General features: G+C 36.9%; 1 protein-coding gene across 2 annotated transcripts in view; it reads left to right on the top strand.

Annotated features, from left to right (window-relative positions):
- The first annotated feature begins 2,907 nt into the window (after positions 1 to 2,907).
- Positions 2,908 to 18,910, top strand: part of l(3)80Fj (lethal (3) 80Fj) — a 694,407-nt gene continuing 678,404 nt past the window's right edge. For both annotated transcript variants that reach the window (XM_090387924.1, XM_090387932.1), the window contains exons 1-2: positions 2,908 to 2,954; positions 3,037 to 3,136. In XM_090387924.1, the coding sequence (XP_090244050.1) occupies positions 2,940 to 2,954; positions 3,037 to 3,136 (115 nt within the window). In that variant the 5' untranslated portion in view covers positions 2,908 to 2,939. The remainder of the gene's footprint in view (positions 2,955 to 3,036; positions 3,137 to 18,910) is intronic.

Below are 18,910 nucleotides of genomic sequence, written 5' to 3'. Positions count from 1 at the left end.
CCTTACACTCCTCGTTACATCTCGCACACACAGAGACATCCCCCTTGTCAATATCACGTCCCGTTCCTGATTGTCCACAAACATCAAACAAGCAGTGCATTTCAAAAGACTGTGATTCAGAGGACAACCGCTCCCCTCAGTTCTCCCCTGAGCCACAGCACTCCTTTAGTTTGAGTATTTTGCTTTGCTGCTCTGATCTGAGTGAAGATTTCTATCGAATTTCAAATAAAATTCTAAAACAAAATATAACCTTAAATTTATATCCCAATGCAGTTTTAACTCTATTTATATATGTATTTCAGTATCGGATTTATCTCCGAGTTGCGTTATATGACTTTCTTATCTCCTGTCAAGTTGTGTATATTAATTTATAATGTTACGTTTGTAAAAACTAGGTCGTTATATTTATTTTATTAAAAAAGTACAATTTAATTTAATAAGTTTAGTAAATTTTGCTAATTATTTGATACTACTATACTTGCTATCTGGTTTTCTGAATATAGTTTTCTGTCTAGTTTAATGAATTTTGCTGATTAAAAAAATTACTATTTTAGGGTTACCCGTAAATGATAATTTTACTGATGAATTGATAATACTATAGTATACTAATCTAACAGATTTCTAATACAGTCCTACGTGTTTCGCCATCTTGTTTAAGTTAAATGACCGCTATCTAGTTCGGGGTTGTCGTTGTATCGTATGACAATAGCGGAAAGTTATGAAATGTAAATCTACGTTCTCCAGGTATTAATTACTTTCAACATCGCGCTCTCTAAATTCGAAATAAACCATGGAGCTTGACTAGGTCTATAAGCTACTTATTGAAAATAATTTAATTTAACAATTAAGTTGCCGGCTAAATATAAATAAAAAGTAACGTTCGCGGGAGCTGCAAAACTTGTCCAACACGTGGATTAAATATCCTTACCGATACTTTTGGAGTTTTTGTTTTTTTATGATTTTTAAATTTTTTTGTCTTTGTGTTTTACTTTTGTAATTTTTATTTAATAGTTATAAATAAATACTGAACAAATATTCTAATCTTTGACTTATTTATTTTTTCAAATGAAAAATGCTTAGGTAGCTATTTGTAGTTAATCGACAAGCGTTCTGGTACTATTTTTTTAGGAATACACCTCTGCCTGAGACAGAGTTGGGGGGGAGTCTCCCGGAGCCACATTACAAATAACACTATACACTACATTCTAAAGAAGCCCCAGAACTAGCGGTCGTAAATTCAAATTACAGGACTTGAGGTTTAAATTAGATTGTAGGAAGTATAGTTAGAACAAGTTGCCCTCACAGGTAGTTGAGGCTGACAGTTTGAATAAGTTCAAAGGTCAACTGGATAGTTACATGTGTGAGTAGGGAAGTATATAATTTTAATTATTTTATTTTTTTTCTTTTGCTAGTGCAGCAAAAGCCTGTGGCTTCCTTGCACTATATGGCAAAATAAATTAGTGAATTTTTCAAGTGTTGGGTATTGGACCCATTGTTGTTTTCTATATTTACACTGATGTTGATGAAGGCATATGAGGCTTAATGTCCCAGTTTGTAGATGAATCAAAGGTTGCAGGGTGACAGTAATGAAGTCGTACTGCATCAGAATCTACCCAATTTATTCAGTAGGCTCGGAAATGGCAGGTGAAATTTGTCAACAGTGACAAAAGCAAGTTACTGCATATGGGTAGCAGTAACCCCATATTGAAGTACAAACCTTGTGGTACTACGCTTAGCAAGCAGGGTATAGTGACACCAAGGTCTAAAAAAAAAACTATTATTTTTAGGTCACCTGAATAATGAAATTCATCTGACGTACTGTGTATTTTAAGTCTATTAAATGTGCGTGTTCTATGGTCGATTTGGCTGTTTTGCTGGACGAAAAACCCCAGTTTCTGAGGTAAAAACCTTGTTATCTACGCCTGAGACTGACTAATTCAGCCGCGGAGTGAAAAAAGCCCATTAAAGTTCTTCGCGTCATCGACGGGATTCGAACCCGGGCCTTTTCCACCCGGTGTGGGGTGGACGGTGACGATATCACTGTGCTACGCGTGTAGACTGACACCAAGGTCTTTGGGGGGGAAGGGCGCCGATATTCAAAATTTTTATTAGAACAATATTTAATAAAAGTATCTCAAGGGCATCAAATACATTTCTGCCTAATGGCACCAATTGGCCATAGCTAGAAGTGAGTGTTGATTGCCGGAACAGACCTCCGTCTGTTGCTGTTGGAGCTTAAATAAATTCAAGGGAGAGCTAGACAATTGGAGGGAGTGGATAGAGGAAATGGGAAAGTATTGTTTTTCGTCTGATGCCCTATATGCTTGCTTTCATGCAGCCTATGCCGCTACTAATGCTAATTCCAAGGTCAACTTTCGTACACTGATCTGCCATTTAGCCTGTACAACCCGCTGTATCCTTCGTTCACCACGAATTCACCTTCCTAATCCTTTATCATCGGAGATGGATATCCTGTTCGACCCTGTTCTTTACTCCTCAACCACATTGGGTTACGAGCAATTGAAAAGACTCGTTGTTCCAGTTGTGGAAGCACCTTTCGGCTTTCGAAACTCCCGTTATATCTCTACTAGGTCCATGACTGCTACTTTTATCACTTTGACTTGCACGACCAGATGCGAATTCCTACTTCTTTGCCATTCGAAGATGGGCGTCTTTTATTTTGCGAACTATGCGGCCTAGTCCATTACTAATCTGGTGGTCGGAATTTAGTGATCACTGAGTACATACCTGTATTTAATAAAATTTTCTGTATTATTCGCAACGATAATAAACAATTATCTTTTACTTAATTAATAATTTATTATTATTATTTTTAAGATTTTTAAAATTTTTCTTTTGTTCCCATTCTGCTCACATGGGGTTTCTTTTAGTTTTTGGTAGTGTATGTGTCGGTCTTGTGGGTGCAGTAGTGTTCAAGCATGGCTGATATTTTGGTGAGTTTGTTATCGTTGTTCATTAATTACAGCTATAAGCAGATTTGTGTTTCCATTTGTTAATAGTTTCGATCTCTTTTAGGTTACTCCTTTTGTGAGAGATTTACCTGTTAAAGTTCAGGCAGGAGAATTGTCCACAAGGAAGCAAGTTTTTTGTGAGTTAGAACGTGTGCTGAAAATGGGTATGTTAGTTTTTCAGGAGATAAACTGATTTGCTTTTAAATGAATGGAAATAATCTGTAATAAAGAAAATGTATTGTTTATTGTAAGAAATGCTGCATTCTTCTCGTATGTTGTCATTATAAGTCACTGAAAATGATATTACTTTGCGAGGCATATTTCACATTACCGGTTAAATAATGTATGGGATGATTATAATTAACTAATGATCATTCATTTAAATCATTTTGGGTAAAACTTTAGAACAGGGTTCGCCCTTCCAAAATAGCGGCAAGAGGAAGATGGTAGTGATTGACATGCCTAACCTGCATGGTTGATGTTAGTTGGCAGGGGAATAAAGCCTGCAAGGCTTGTTTATTCCCCCCGCCGCTGTTTTTAAATCGGGAACTCGTTTTCCTATTTTAAAATAGCAGGAAGTGGGGATAAACACACTAAGACAGAGGCAGTCTGGAGGGGGTGGACCCTATTCTAATGATCAGCCTCATTTTTAATGTCAGTAGGTAGGAAACGTCGAGAACACAACACAGTTTGCATTGGTCCATTGGCAGCTGATTGGCTGCTACACTATGAATCTTTCAAAGTCAATTTTACTTCCATCAGTCCTGGAAGTTGATAATTTAAATAAATTTGAGGACGAACTAGACAAACTTTTGGAGTGAATGGATAGGTGAAATGGGAAGTGTTTTTTTTTTTTTTTTTTTTTGTTGCTGAAGCTTGCTTTCTTGCATCATGTGCCACTACTAATGCAAATGCTAACTCTGCAAAGTGCTGCAGCGACAATAGTGAAACTACCATATGGCCAGTTTTGCCACATTGCAAGGGACCATAACAACTGTAATATGGATTTTGGTTTGGTTGTTAAAAATCACAGGAACTAGCCAAGGAGGATGTCTTTGTGTGTGCTATGTGCACAGAGTATCAAGAAATTAGGTGCCCACTCTGCATTCTGATGGCTGTTTATGAGAGTTTGAAGAGTTGGGTTGATGCCCTTGAAGGTATTAAAATGGGGAACCCATCAAGCTCTCAGCTGCCCAACTCAATGCTAACACTCACTCTTGTGCATCAAGCAAAACAGCAAGGCAGACTTTGCTGGTCCCACAGGAGTTAGTTATTGTCGGTGACTCTATTGTCAAGGAGTTGGGTAATATATTGTGTAAAATGGATAGGTGGAATAGGACCGGGGTATGTCTGCCTGCCGGGGGGGGGTCAAAAGTTGATGTTGTAGAACAGATATCTTTTAAGGGCACAAAAGGTGATATTGTTGTACACGATGGCACTAATGACATAAAGAATTTGCAGATCTGCAGATTTACTTACAAGTACAGGTCAATGCTGAAAAAAAGTTGTGAGTTAGGGTTAAATTTGAAAGTGTCTGCAATTCTGCTTAGACATGATAGGAGGGAATATATGAAGAGAGCCTTGTCAATCAATTCGGCCTTGGAGAGACTGTGCAAGGCTTACGGGGTAGAATTTTTCTCAGTGTGGTCTTTGCTTGTTAACAGGACCTTGTTTGCTTGTTAGCAAGAGTGTTTGCTGGGTCGGAAACTGCTAGCTTTGGGGGGGGGGATTCACAGACTGAAAGGTTAATAGCCACAGGCAGAGGTGAAAGTGATTCTTGCATTGCTTCTATTAGAATGAGCAGCAGCCTGGAAGGTGGGATGCTGGGGGGTTCAGGGACTGGTGGGAGTCGTCATGATACAAATAAATACATGGGCTGTGTTATGGTAACTAAGAATAAGAATAGGTGCATGTATACTTGAATGTACACTAATGCTACAGGGTGTTCGGAAAGTCACTGTGCACTTATATATTTATTAACTGACGTGTTTCGATATAGAATACAGGAGGTAAATATGAATGACAATTATAAACAAAGTTGAAAGTGACCCCCCTTAGCATCAATACAGGCTTGGATCCTTCTTATTGCTCTCTTGAAATAGACTGAATGAATGCTGTTATTGCTTCTTTCAAGTCATCCAGCATGTGTGGACAAGCTCGATACACTGCAGATTTTGCTGCTCCCCATAGATAAAAGTGTGGTGGATTTAGATCTGATGAGCGTGGTCGTCGAAATAATGCGTTCTCCAAAACATTCCTTTAAATGCATAGATCTATGAGATGTGTGGGCAGTAGCACCATCCTGTTGAAATCATGAGTAATTGATTTCATCACTTGTCATCTGACCGATGAAGGTGTGAAGAATCTCCAAACAATAGCGCTCGCTGTTTATTGTGTTCATAAAGAAAATAGGGCCAACAATTTGACGTCTGGAAAATCGCAACCCACACACCAACCTTGAAATCATGTAGGGGTGTTTTGTGCAAAGTGTGAGGATTATCGGATGACCACAATCTTGAATTTTGCGAATTAACATAACCCGAGAGATGGAACCTTGCTTCGTCAGTGAAAAAGGTCACATCCAACACATTAGCTGTATTCTCTTCGATAAATCGGAGCTAAAAAAAAAAAAAGAAATTAAAGCTCTTCCCATACAAAATAATGGCAGTTGCTTTCAGTTCATGTACTGCCATTATTTTGTATGGGAAGAGCTTTAATTTCTGACAGCTTTATGAGCAGTTCCAAGACCAATATCATGCTGCTGAGCTAACTTTTGTAATGATTTTGATGGACTCTGCAGCATACTGTCAGAAATATCCAACAGTTTCTCCTCCGTTAGCTTTTCTGGCCTTCCACTGCTCCTGTTTCCCAAAACTTATATCGACAAGGTTACGAACTGTATTGCGATGTGGAACAGGTGTATCTGGGAATTTGTCAGCAAATCGCTTGCGCACCACATCTGTGTATCTACCACCTTCTCGGAATATGTGTTCGACGAGCCATACACGTTCTTCAGTTGTTAAAACCATATTGGGATCAAAATCTGAAATATAAACAAAATATGATTAGAAAAGTGCACAGTGACTTTCTGAACACCCTGTAGAAGTATAGTAAATAAATTTGATGAATTTGAAGTGCTGGTCAAGACATCAAAGTCAGAGGTATTGTTGGGATATCAGAGACATGGTGTCACTGATATAAGCAGTGAAGAATTGGAATTTGGGAAGTACAAAGTGTACAGAAAGGGTAGGAAGGGAGGAGGGGTTATGCTGTTAAATAAGAAAAACATAAAATCTAAGGAAGTGCATCTAGTTGATCCCAATATGGACGTTGTAATGTTGAGTCAGTTTGGTGTGTCATAAGCACTGGGAAACAAAAATTAGAGTAGAAGTGTGTTATAGGCCTAACCCCAGGGGCTCACATCTGGTGAGTATGGGCTTGGCACACTAGGATGTTGGTTACTTGCACACTAGCAAGACTTTTGTGGATTTATTGGATGAGTGTTTTCTGCAGCAGCATGTTCGAGAGGCAACCAGAGATGGTATCAGGTTATCAGCAAGGATTATTCGTATATAAAGAATTTGCAGATATGGGAATCACTAGGTAGCAGTGATTACGGTGTACTGATGTGGGATTTACTTAAAGATATAATTAAATCCTTCTCTTTACCCATCACAGGGTAAAGAGAAGGATTTTTGCTTCTGTAAAGGTGACTACAGTGGTCTCAAATAGTTTTTAAATTCTGTACAGTGGGACCAACTGATCATTTTGCCAACAGCAAATTCTAAGTGGGAAGCATTCAAGGAACTAATCGTGGAAGCTACTAGGCTTTTCATACTGATTAAGAAATATTGTTCAAGTTTTAGGCCTAAATGGATGTCAAATGAACTAATGAGACACGGAGAGAATAAAAATGCGTGGGATGCATATAAATTATCAGGTGACACAGAAGCCTATGGCAGATATAAGCTAGTCTGCAATAAAGTCACAAAGCAGGTTAGGCAAGGGAAAGCAGATTATGAGAAATCTTTGGCAAAGAATGCTAAGAAAAATAACAAGGACTTCTTTACTAATATAAACTCTAGAAGGATGGGGATGAATCAGTTTGGTCCATTTGATATCGATGGTTTGACTGTTGATGAACCTGCTCAGATAGCTGATAATCTGAATGAGTATTTTGCATATATTATGTTCACATATGAGGAGTTATTAAGGGAAAAGAATGCCAGTTTATCAAACTATAACAGGGGTGCTTAATGATTTTATCAAATGCAAAATACTGCATATGGGTAGAAGTAACCCCAGAGAAACATACCAACTGTGTGATACACTTAGGGTGGTATAAAATGAAAAGAAGTTTACTCCAATCTGGAGTAAACTTTATAACAGATATAAAGTTTTCTGAGCAATGCAGACAGGCTGCCAGAGTAGGTCATGGGGTATTGTCAAAGTAGGGAAAAGGAGGTGATTATTTCTTTGTATAATGCAGTGATCAGGCCAGGACTTGAGTACTGCATACAAGTCTGGAGGCCTCATTTTAGGAAGGATGTAGATCTGAAATGGTGCAGAAAAGGGCAACAAAATTGGTGAAGAGAACAAAAGGGTGGTCCTGCCAAGAAAGGTTTCAGTTCTGCAAATTGCATCATCTGGAGACTGCACCTGTGAGGTGGTATGATTGAGGGGTTTAAGGCTTTGAATAGACTGGGCAAACCAGTGCTGATGAGAATCTTCCCCTTGCTCAGACCATGCATGTGAGGTGGCATAAATTCATGTTGAGGAAGGATGATTGCAGCATAGATGTGTGGAATTTTGCCTTCAGCCAATGGGTGATTGATTGTTGAAACAATCTTCCATCTGTTGTTATGAAAGTGGATAGTTTGAATAAATTCAAAATACAGATTGTTGGAGAGGATGGTGAAATGGAAAGATAATGGAATAGACAGATTATTGGAGGCGATGGTGAAATGGAAATTTAAGAAATTATTTTTATTTTTGTGGCAGATGCTGCTTGCTTTCTTGTATCATATGCTACTATTAATACTAAGTTAAAGTTAATTCTCTCTTACTTATGTTAATTGGACAAGATTGACCTAGCAATCTGACCCTTCTAAGTGTAGAAAAAGAAATTAGTGAATATTGATTTTAGTGACATTATTGCTATTTGCAGTATTAAAGGCCAGGAAAATCAATATTTATAAATTATTGTTTAATAGAATTTATCTATTTCTTTAGTAAAGATGAATATAGTGATTATTTTTTTTCTCTCTCATTGTGTGACATTGTTTTACATTTGCAAAGTGTTCTTTTGTAAATAAAACAGTAATAATTATTTTATTTTTGTATTTAAATAATTTACATGAAGGGACACACACAAACCAGTTTGCACCCATCTGTTTTTGACAGCAGGATATAGCCTTTGATAATTCTGTTTTTTATATATTTTTAACAGTACAGTACAGTCAGTCCTCATATAGCACGATAGTTGTGTTCCTAGAAACCCTCATGCAATGCAAAATCGTGCAATATAAACAACAGGCCCTATGGGAAAAATAGGGTTAGGTGCCGACCACCCAAGATTGAACACACATTTGTAACCAAAACATTACCAAACACAATAAATAATCGTAATAAAATACTTACATATTTTATTACGATTATTTATTATTATATGTAATAAAATATGTAATACGTAAGCATTTTAATTACTTAAGTATTTTATTACGACTATTACGTAATAAAATATTGCTAATGCTTTTGCTTCTATCGTAAGCAAACTTTTTTGCTTGATTTTCTATCCAAACAGATGACAGCGTTTCATCTCTTCCAATTCTTTGTGTCTTAATCTAATGGATTTTAATTACACTTTGAGTTGTTCCTGCTATGAAAGTTGTTTATATTTTCTCTGCATTCTTTGTAATTCTCGGTGTTGCCTCATTTAAGTCTGTAGCACGTGCTATATCACGTGGTCTTTCATTTCGCTCAAAGCGTTTCATAATTTCATATTTTTTCTCTATCGACAGAGGCGGACTGGCCATTAGTCTTACCGGGGAAACCCCGGTGGGCTATAGGCCTGTGTGATTTTGACCATAAACCATAGTATGAGGCCACTATAAATTTTCCCCGGTAAGAATTTTTGACCCAGTCCGCCTCTGTTTATCGATATTGCTTTTCTTTTTCTCTCTGAATCTGCAGTGTCTTCACCAGGACGCTTCCTTTTCACACCTTTTAAGTATTTTACTCATTTTTAGGGAATAAAGCACAATTACAAAACGAGGAGGCACACTTGATACAAATAAACAAAGCTGCGGGCGTGTAGCAACTGAATAAACAACACCGTAAAGGCAGAGATACACTATTAACACCTCACATTTTACTAAAGCACATTTCTAGGGGTTACTACCATAAAACAATAAAAATCCCGTTGCGTTTCTGCTAGTGGAATCTGTTATAAACTGGTAGTAAACTCGATCTAATTGCATTTGCGATTATACCGATAGCTGGAATTGTGTTGGTTTTTACTTATTATGGTGAAATGTGTTTCCCCTTCACTGATATAAAAAAACAAATACATTTTCAAAATCTCCTCTTCATTCCTATCCTGTTGCGTTCAGTTGGGGTGATTCTGCATTCGACTGCCATTTCTTGTAAACACAAAGGTGAATCGTGCATAAGCGAATTCGGTTTGTGTTATATAAGATATCGTTCCCCTATTTATAAATCGTGTATGATCGAATTCGTGTAGTGTAAACACGTGTTATACGAGGACTGACTGTACAGTCATCCCAAAATTTGCATGTTTTTTTTATTGAGGAGTTTTGGTATTGTGCGGTCAGATATTTACTACCTAAATTTTAGATTGCATGGCGTTTTTCGCTACCTGCACGATTTTTGTTTACAAAGCTTCAAAAATAGGAATGAAGAGCAGATTTCGAAAATTGATTTGTTTTTTACATGATTGAAGATTTCATTGAAGGAGAAACACATTTCACCATAATAATGTAAAATCCCACAGAATTCCAGCTGTCGGTATTATTGCAAATTAATAAGATCAAAATTACTACCTGTTTATAATTCTGTTAGATTGCACTAACAGAAAAGCCCAATAAACTGGAAAGTGCAAATTGTTTTTATTATTTTATGGCCATGATCTCCAGAAATGCACTTCAGAAAAATATCAGAAAAATATTCAAAACTGATTCTCATAACCAAACAGCAATAATGGTGGTGTTCTTGTCTGGTTATTTTCGAAACAATTTCCTCTTTCGGGACCCCTTTCATCAATTATCCTATATTAGCTGTTTAGACAGAATCTTTTTTCTGGTTTTAAAGTGTTTTAATCGGTGAGCATTGCTTTTGCTGATTTAATATTTCTCTTCTGTATAAAGTGTTTGTTTAATTACTGCCTAAAATGAAGAAAGCTACAACAAAAAAAATTTTAACTTTAGAGGAAAAATTAAAAATCATAAACGAGTTAGAAAATGGCAAAAAGGTTGTGACGTTGGCCAAGAAATATAGCATAAATGAATCTAGCATTTGATGAATTAGGAAAAATTCTGAGAAAAAGTTCATAATCTGTTCCATATCACTGGCTGCAAAAAGCACTAAAAAAAGTGAGAAATCCTATAATAGAGAAAATTGAAAAATTACTTTCTTTGTGGATAGAAGATCTTAATCAAAAGAGAAAGCCTCTTAGTTCAGATATCAGATCTTAGTTCAGATACTAGCACCAGAGCTCTGCAAATTATTTATCGCTTACAAGAAGAAGCCAGTCCATCCAATGCAGACACCTTTCAGGCCAGTAAGGGTTGGTTTGAAAATTTAATGTCATAGTCTTCACAATCTAAAATTAATAGTGAAGCAGACAGTGCAGATACGGAAGCTGCTTCTTTGCAGTATCTGAAAACTTTAAAGGATGTTATTGCAACTGAGGGCTGTCTAGCAAGTCAAGTGATTAATGCTGATGATACCGGCTTATTTTGGAAGCATATGACAAGCTAAAAATTCATTTCAAAAGAGAAGAAAACCACCCCAGGTTTCAAAGCTGCAAAAGATAGGTTATGTGGCAATGCAGAGGGTGACTTTAAGTGTAAACCACTTCTAATTTATACATCAGAAAATCCTCGTGCTTTTAAAGGAATATCGAAAAGCTCCTTACAAGTTCATTGGAAACAGAGGAAAAAAGGATGGTTGACAGCTAAAACCTTCGAAAAGTTTTTAAATTGCTTTTGCATTGAAATAAAAAGATACTGCTGGAAGAAGAACATAGCATTCAAAATTTTGGTCATCCTTGACAATGCACCCAGCCATCCTGTACATTTGTCTGATCTGCACCCAAATGTGAAAGTTATCTTTCTTCCAGCAAATACAGGTTCGTTAATTCAGCCGATGGACCAAGGTTTAGCGTCCTTTAAACTTTATTACCTCAAGAAGATCTTTTTTACAATTGGTAGAAGCTACTGATGGAATAGGCAGTCTTTCAATTCGAGATTATTGGTGGAATTATAGCATTCTTGATGCTGTAAAAAATATTGAATTTGCATGGGGTGAAATTAAGAACTCAACAATAAATGTAGTATGGAAAAAGCTGTGGCCACAAAGCTGCACTAAAGAAGCCATGGTTGAAATGCCAGATGTAGTTGATATTGTGAGAATTGGCAAAATGATTGGAGAGGGATTTGAAGAAGTGGAACCAGCAGATTGAATCTTGTAGAGAACAATTATCAGTGGACCATATTTTTTCGCAATGTGAAGAAGAAGATAACAAAAATGATAAAAACAAAGAAGATGCACACAAAAGTTCGATCGCGAAAAGACTAGCTGTGTTTTTATGACTTGCAAATCAGCTTAGCAAGAAACTCTGGATATGGATTCTAATTTGGAGAGGAGTTTAAATTTTCGCAGAACTTTATCATTAGCTTTAGTCCCTTATGAAGAAATTTATAGAATAAAACTGTGCTTCTAAGCAAACAATTTTAACTAATTTTTTCAAAAAGTGCCGGATACTGTCACAAGTTTATCACAAGAAAACAGCAACAAAGAAGCAATGAATTTAGATTAAAAATTTAGAGGTAAGTATTAGCTAGATTAATTTTATGGACATCTTTCTAATTATTTTTTCTTTTTTTCTTAGCAAATGAAGACGATTTTTTTTGCGTACAGGTACAGAACCCTCATTATGTCATATAAACTATGTTTCGCTCTGTGCGGATTTGGACTGCGTGGTGTTTTTCCGTAATGTTACCCCCCCCCCCCCCCGCGCAAATCAGGGGACGATTGCATTTTTATATAAAATTATCTTATTTATAAAATCTGTAAAATACAAAATAAACCAGAAGCATCTCCCAGTATTTTGAGTTTTTTTTTTTTTTATTTATTTATATGTAAAAAATGCTGATATGATAGATCAAATTTCAAGGAATTTTCTGAAAAATGTAGCTCAGATTTAGTATCAGCAGTAGAACATCAGAGAACTTTTCTTAAAGTGCAGACTGTTGTCAACAGTCTTTGTCCAGTATTTAGATTTAATGCAATTTCCAATTAAACATCCAATGGTAATGAGCTGAGACAAACATGCTGGCATACTGAATACCTGTTAGCAAATTAGTAGTAGTAGTAGTGGCATGTGATGCAAGAAAGCAGTGTATGAGCTTATGCAGCATCAGCAAAAAAAAAATCACACCATTCCCTCCAAATGCCTGTCTAGTTCCTCCTTAAATTAATTCAACCTATCAACTTCCACAATGACAGACAGAAGTTTGTTCCAGCAATTAACCACCCGCTGGCTAAAGGCAAATTTCCACACATCTATTCTACATCTGTCTTTTCTTAATTTGAATTTATGCCTCCTTATGTTCGTAATCTGACCAAGTGGAAGGATCCCATCAGAATTCAGCATGCTCAACCCATTCAAGGCGTTATACACCTCAATCAGATCATCACCGTGCAGGAGCCTAGTCTCCAGTCACTGCAATTTGCAGAACTTAAGCCTCTCTTGGTAAGATGATCCCTTCATTCCCCTCACCAATCTTGTTGCCCTTCTCTGTACACGCTCAAGCAAATCGACATCCTTCCTAAAATGAGGCCTCCAGACCTGTACGCAGTACTCAAGGCACGGCCTGACCATTGCCTTATACAAAGGGACAATCCTATAGCAAAATTCCTATATATCATTGACAAAACCCAATGACCTGTCCTGGCAGCCTGTCTGCATTGCGCAGAAAACTTCATATCTGACTGCACAATTACTCCCAGGTCTTTTTCGTTTTCTTCCACCTTAACTATAGTACCACACAGTTGGTACTTTTCTCTCAGGTTACTTCTATCCATATGCAGTACTTTGCATTTGTCAAGGTTAAACTTCAGTTGCCACTTCTTAGCCCATCTGTCCAAATTATCTAGATCCTCTTGCAGTAGCACACTGCCATTACTGTCATTAACAACCCTGCCAACCTTTGTATCATCTGGAAACTTCGACACTAAGGCTGATATACCTTCATCAGTATCATTGATAAATATACAAAACAACAGTGGACCCAACACTGAACCCTGTGGGGATCCACTAATAACATTAGTCCATGAAGAGCAGCACCTATTGATTACCACACTGTCTTCTCCCACTTAACCATCCTTTTATCCATTGTAGCAACTTACCCTTAATACCATTCTGCTCCAATTTGTACAATAGTCTTCCATGCGTAACAGTGTCAAAAGCTTTTCTGAAATCCAAATATATGACACCAAAATTATTTTTTGCATCCACTTCCTTTGTAACTACATCATAATATCCTATTAAATTTGTCAGACAAGACTTTCCCTTAACAAACCCATGCTGTGTCTGAATTATTGCTGCAGTCTTGTCTAGATGATCCTGCAATGCATCTTTAACCAGTGACTCCATTATTTTACCCGGAACAGAAGTTAAACTAACTGGTCTGTAATTACTCGTGTCACCCTTCAATTCCCCCTCTTTGTGAATTGGGGATACATTTGCACATCTCCAGTCCATGGGAAGCTTGCCTGAGTCCAAGGATGCTCTCATAATTATGGCTAAGGGTTTGCTTAGTTATTTTGCCGCCTCCTTTAATATAATTGGATAGATCCCATCCACTCCAGGGGCTTTTCTTATGTTTAATTTCAACAATTTCTCCTCCACTTTGCTCTCAGTTATTACAAAATCATTAAGTACCCTGCTACAATTTGATAACTCTCTGCCATTTTGAAACCTTAATAATTCCTCATGTGTGAATGTAGATGCAAAATACTCATTCAGTTTGTTTGCTATCTGAGCAGGATCATCAACAGTCGAACCATCGATGTCAAGTGGACCAATCAGATTCATCCCCTTCCTTTTAGAGTTTATATAAGTAAAGAAATCCTTGCTGTTTTTCTTAGCATCTTTTGCCAAGGATTTCTCGTAATCTGCCTAACCTCCTTTGTGACCTGATTACAGACTAGCTTATATCTGCCATAGGCTTCTGAGGCGCTTGATAATTTATATGCATCCCATGCATTTTTCTTCTCATGTCTCATTAGTCATTTGATAACCATTTAGGCCTAAATCTTGAACAATATTTCTTAATAGGTATGAAACTTTTAGTAGCATCCACAATTAATTCCTTGAATGCTTCCCACTTAGAATTTACTGTTGGTAACATCGTCAGGTGATCCCACTGTACAGAATTTAAAAACTGTCTGAGATCTCTGTACTCACCTTTACGGAAGCAAAAATCCTTTCCTTTATCCCTGATGGCATTTAAATCTTTAAGTAAATCCCATATCAGTACACTGTGATCACTGCCACCCAGTGGTTCCTTTATCTGCAAATTCTTAATACACGAATGATCACTGCTGATAACCAGATCAAGAGTATTACTCTCTCTGGTGGCCTCTCGAACATGCTGCTGCAGAAAACAATCATCTAATAAATCCACAAAAGTCTGACTAGACTGTTAATGACCAACCCACAAATTCTAGTCAATATCTGGGAAGTTAAAATCCCCCATTATAAGACATTCTGATTTACTAGCCCACTCTATTTCTCTGTACAATTGTTCATTGTACTCATTCGAGTCATTAGGCCTATAATACATTCCTCCTCTTATTTTTGCTTTCGCAGTGCTTATGTCATACCAAACTGACTCAACGGTGCACCACTCATCTATATCAACTGGGTGCACTTTTGTTTTTATGTTTTTCTTAATTTACAGCATAACACCTCCTCCCTTCCTATCCTGTCTAATTTTTATGTACACATTGTACTCCCCAAATTCCAGTTCTGCATTCCTTACATATGGGTCCACCACGTCTCTGCTATCCCAACAATATCCGCCTTTGATGTGTTGACCAACACTTTAAATTCATCAAATTTATTTTCTATACTTCTAGCATTGGTATACATGCACCTATTCCTATTCCCCCTAACACATCCCATATATAACCACCTATTTCACGATGACTGCCATTGGTCCCTGAAACTCCCAAACCCCTCGCTCCAGGTCGCTACTTATTCTAATAGAAGTGCTACATAGATGGGATTTACCAGGCATCAGTAAATCCCAGCTATGCTTGCAAATTCCAAAAATTTGGTTTCCTTCTTTTTGAAAAATATTTGCTTTTACAAATATTTTTCAAATTATAAGATGCAAAAACTTTGCTTGTTAAAAAAGGTTTGCTTGTTTGAGTTTGGAGCCAAAAAATCATTTTGAATTAAGAATTATCTAGGTTTTCAAATTAATGAAGTATTTTTTGCATGAAATTGGCATTTTCAATCTCAAAATATTTTAAATTTGAATTGCAATTTTGAATATCAGGATTTGAATTAACAAGGTTTTATTGTACAAGGATTTTACTACACTTTCAATATTAAGAAAATATTTTGCAAATGAATATACTGTATAAAGAGATGAACTTGAAAATTGCTTTGGGGTCAATGAGATAAGTGATTGACTGCTTCTCCACCCCAAAATATAAACAGAAATATGTGTGCATGCATAATGTTGTAAATTAATCTTTACAGCAGAAAAGTCCCATTTGTTTTGGTGGATATTGAAGTAATATGTCTTTACATTGTAAGATTGTGATTTACATATTACAGTGAGGGCTTAACAGAAGACCAGTGAGATTGGAAGTGGGTAAGGCCCCAAGTACTGTTTGATATTTACCCTCTTTTATATTGAAATAGGCTGTAAAGGAATGTGCCAGATCTTTAGGGTTGAACATGACATGAGGTTACTATTGGATAGGTAGCCTCCTTGGATTGGAGAATTGCCATCACATATTTGGTTATTTTAACTTCTGTGGTAGAGCAGTGCTCTCTCTCTCTCTCTCTCTCTCTCTCTCTCTCTCTCTCTCTCTCTCTCTCTCTCTCTCTCTCTCTCTCTCTCTCTCTCTCTCTCTCTCTCTCATCAAAGGTGCATTACAAGATCACCTTGAGAACTATGATATCCTAAATGGTCACAACCCTTCTACTTTGTAAAGGGAAAATCTTTCTTTGACTAACCTGATAAACTATTAAACTAATAATTAGTCTGGGTAAAGTATTTGACACATTTCTACACAGGAGGTTTTTTTGTACAAGCTGGAGTGTGTTGATTTATGGACCAAAATGTGAGAATCTTGAGGTTGTTGTACAGGAGGCAGAGGCTGATTATAAATGGTTATACTTTTGAGTGTGTCAGGATTTTAAGTGGAGTCCCAAATTCAGGAGAAGAGCAGAAACAACACTGACACAGCTGTTGTTTCGGATCATCCTGCTGAATGATATTGATGGGAAATAAAGGGCATGATATCCAAATATGCAGGTGACATTAAGGCCTCACTGTAAGTTGAAATCTCGAAGAAACATGAACCTAGAAATCTATCCTTCAAAACAGATTCATATTTTATAAAAACAAAAAAAAAAAAAAAAAAAAAGTTAGCATAAAAATGCACTGAAAATTGCAGGAAGCATTTAATACTCAGTAATAAAGGAATTACTGAGTTTAGTAGTGTGTGAGATGTAAAATTCCGATCATTAATGTAAACAGATGATACTGTACTTTGAGAATATTCAAGAAGCTGAACAGTAACAGTAAGGGCAAAAGATGCAAAGGAGCTAGACTCTTGCTGAACAGTTAAAAAAAAAAAATGAAGTGTACCCTGATGTTATTTTTATGGACTGCAATTGAACAAAGTCGGCACAGGTATCTAATGCTGATAAAGGACTGCCTTCATTGCCTTCCTGCATGAAATAACATCTCAATTCAATGATACATTTCCTGGCATCCTAGTTAGTCACTCGTTTAGGTATATCATCATCATTTTCTTGGTCTTTTGATGTCTCTGAGTGTTTTGCCGCAATATGTTCAATAATTATTTCCTCGTAATCTTCATTTTCATCATGGCATTGAAGGTTATTGTCAATCGTTAAAAATTCTTCACAATTTTGGACCTGTTGCAGTTCCAGAGCCATTTATTTTCTGTACAGCTTATCGTGTCTGAATCACAATTGGTCGTGAAACCACATTTAGAAAAACAATTCCGAATTGTTTTGCTGCTCATTCCTTGCCAGCTATCGGCAATAAATTGTACAGCTTTTAACATTGAAACTTTTGCACTAGCCTCTATTGATTTCGAAGATGATGTCAGTAGATTGTCAGCAGATTTTCCTCAATTGCTTTAAGGATGTGATTAACCAGCTTTCTGCGATAATAGGTCTTCAAATTTTTTATAATTCTCGCGATCGAAGCCTTTGAGAAGTCAAGAGCAACTGCTCGTGTTTCACCGAACTTTTCCATAGAAGTTCTCCATAAATGGGTAACATAAACCAGAATATCACCAGTGGATCGGCACTGACGAAATCCATACTGGCGATCGTTGATCAGACGGAAGGTTTCTAGGTAGTTTAATAGCTGTATCAGGGATGTGGTGTTAGGGGGTAAAAATTTCAGTTCAATATTTTTTAAACCAGCTACATTAGAGTGTGTAGTGCAGTTGTCCAATATCAACAGAATTTTTCTGGACTTCCGTTGCAGTTCCATGTCCCAGTTCATTAGTCATTGCGTAAAAATATATGTGGTCATCCATGCCTTCTTATTAGCATAATACAAAACTGGCAAACTGCCTATTGTAAGTACCTTGAAACAACGAGGTTTGGCACTTTTACCAATAACCAAAAGTTTGAGTTTATAATTTCCTGACATGTTTGAGCAGCACAACAGTGTTACACGATCCATTGCTTTCTTTGAACCGGACAGTGTTATGTGTTGATAGCTGAGGGAACCATTCGGTGTAGCACGATATCACAGCATTGTAAATGTCATCCCCATTAAATTTTTTAAGCAACTCTGGCAGTTTTTTAGACTTCCATTGCTCAGCACTCGTAGCATCAGGACTGTCCTTCTCATCATGTGCTTTTTTGTAACTAATGTCATGTCTACACTTCCATCGAGACAACCAACCATCCGTCACTTTGAAATTTACGTGACCTAGCTTTTTGGCCAACTCTTCTGACTTGGTTTTTAGCATAGGGCCGCTTACGCGCACTCCTCATTTAGATACAGTGGAAAACCATTGATTCAAAGTATCTTCGATGTCTGAATCTTTGCCTTCCCTCTTTCGCTTATAAAATGTTTTCTTTAAATTCACGTGCAATGTCCACTCCTCTCTAAGTTTTTCTTGTTACTGTAGCAGTCGTGAAATTGTAAATTTTGGCACCTTTATTATCTCCGCTAGCTGACGATGACTGATGTTAGGAGGTTGACTTTTTATCTTGTCAAGAATAGCGATTTTTTCTGAAAGCGACAAATCTTTATGTGGCATCTTTACAGGGGGTCTTAAATGTACTGAAAAAAAGGGGAGGGGGAAACCAAAATCAGTGCACTGTTTGGTACAGTTTTTAATCTATTCTAACCCACAAGATGTATACATACGTACCTAGTGTGATCGTAAACAACTGCAAG

This window comes from Mastigoproctus giganteus, chromosome 2, assembly GCF_048544385.1.
Source record: "Mastigoproctus giganteus isolate SK-2022 chromosome 2, ASM4854438v1, whole genome shotgun sequence".
NCBI classification, from domain to species: domain Eukaryota; kingdom Metazoa; phylum Arthropoda; class Arachnida; order Uropygi; family Thelyphonidae; genus Mastigoproctus; species Mastigoproctus giganteus.
Note: the sequence above shows the minus strand (reverse complement) of the source record. Positions and strands in the feature narration are given on the sequence as shown.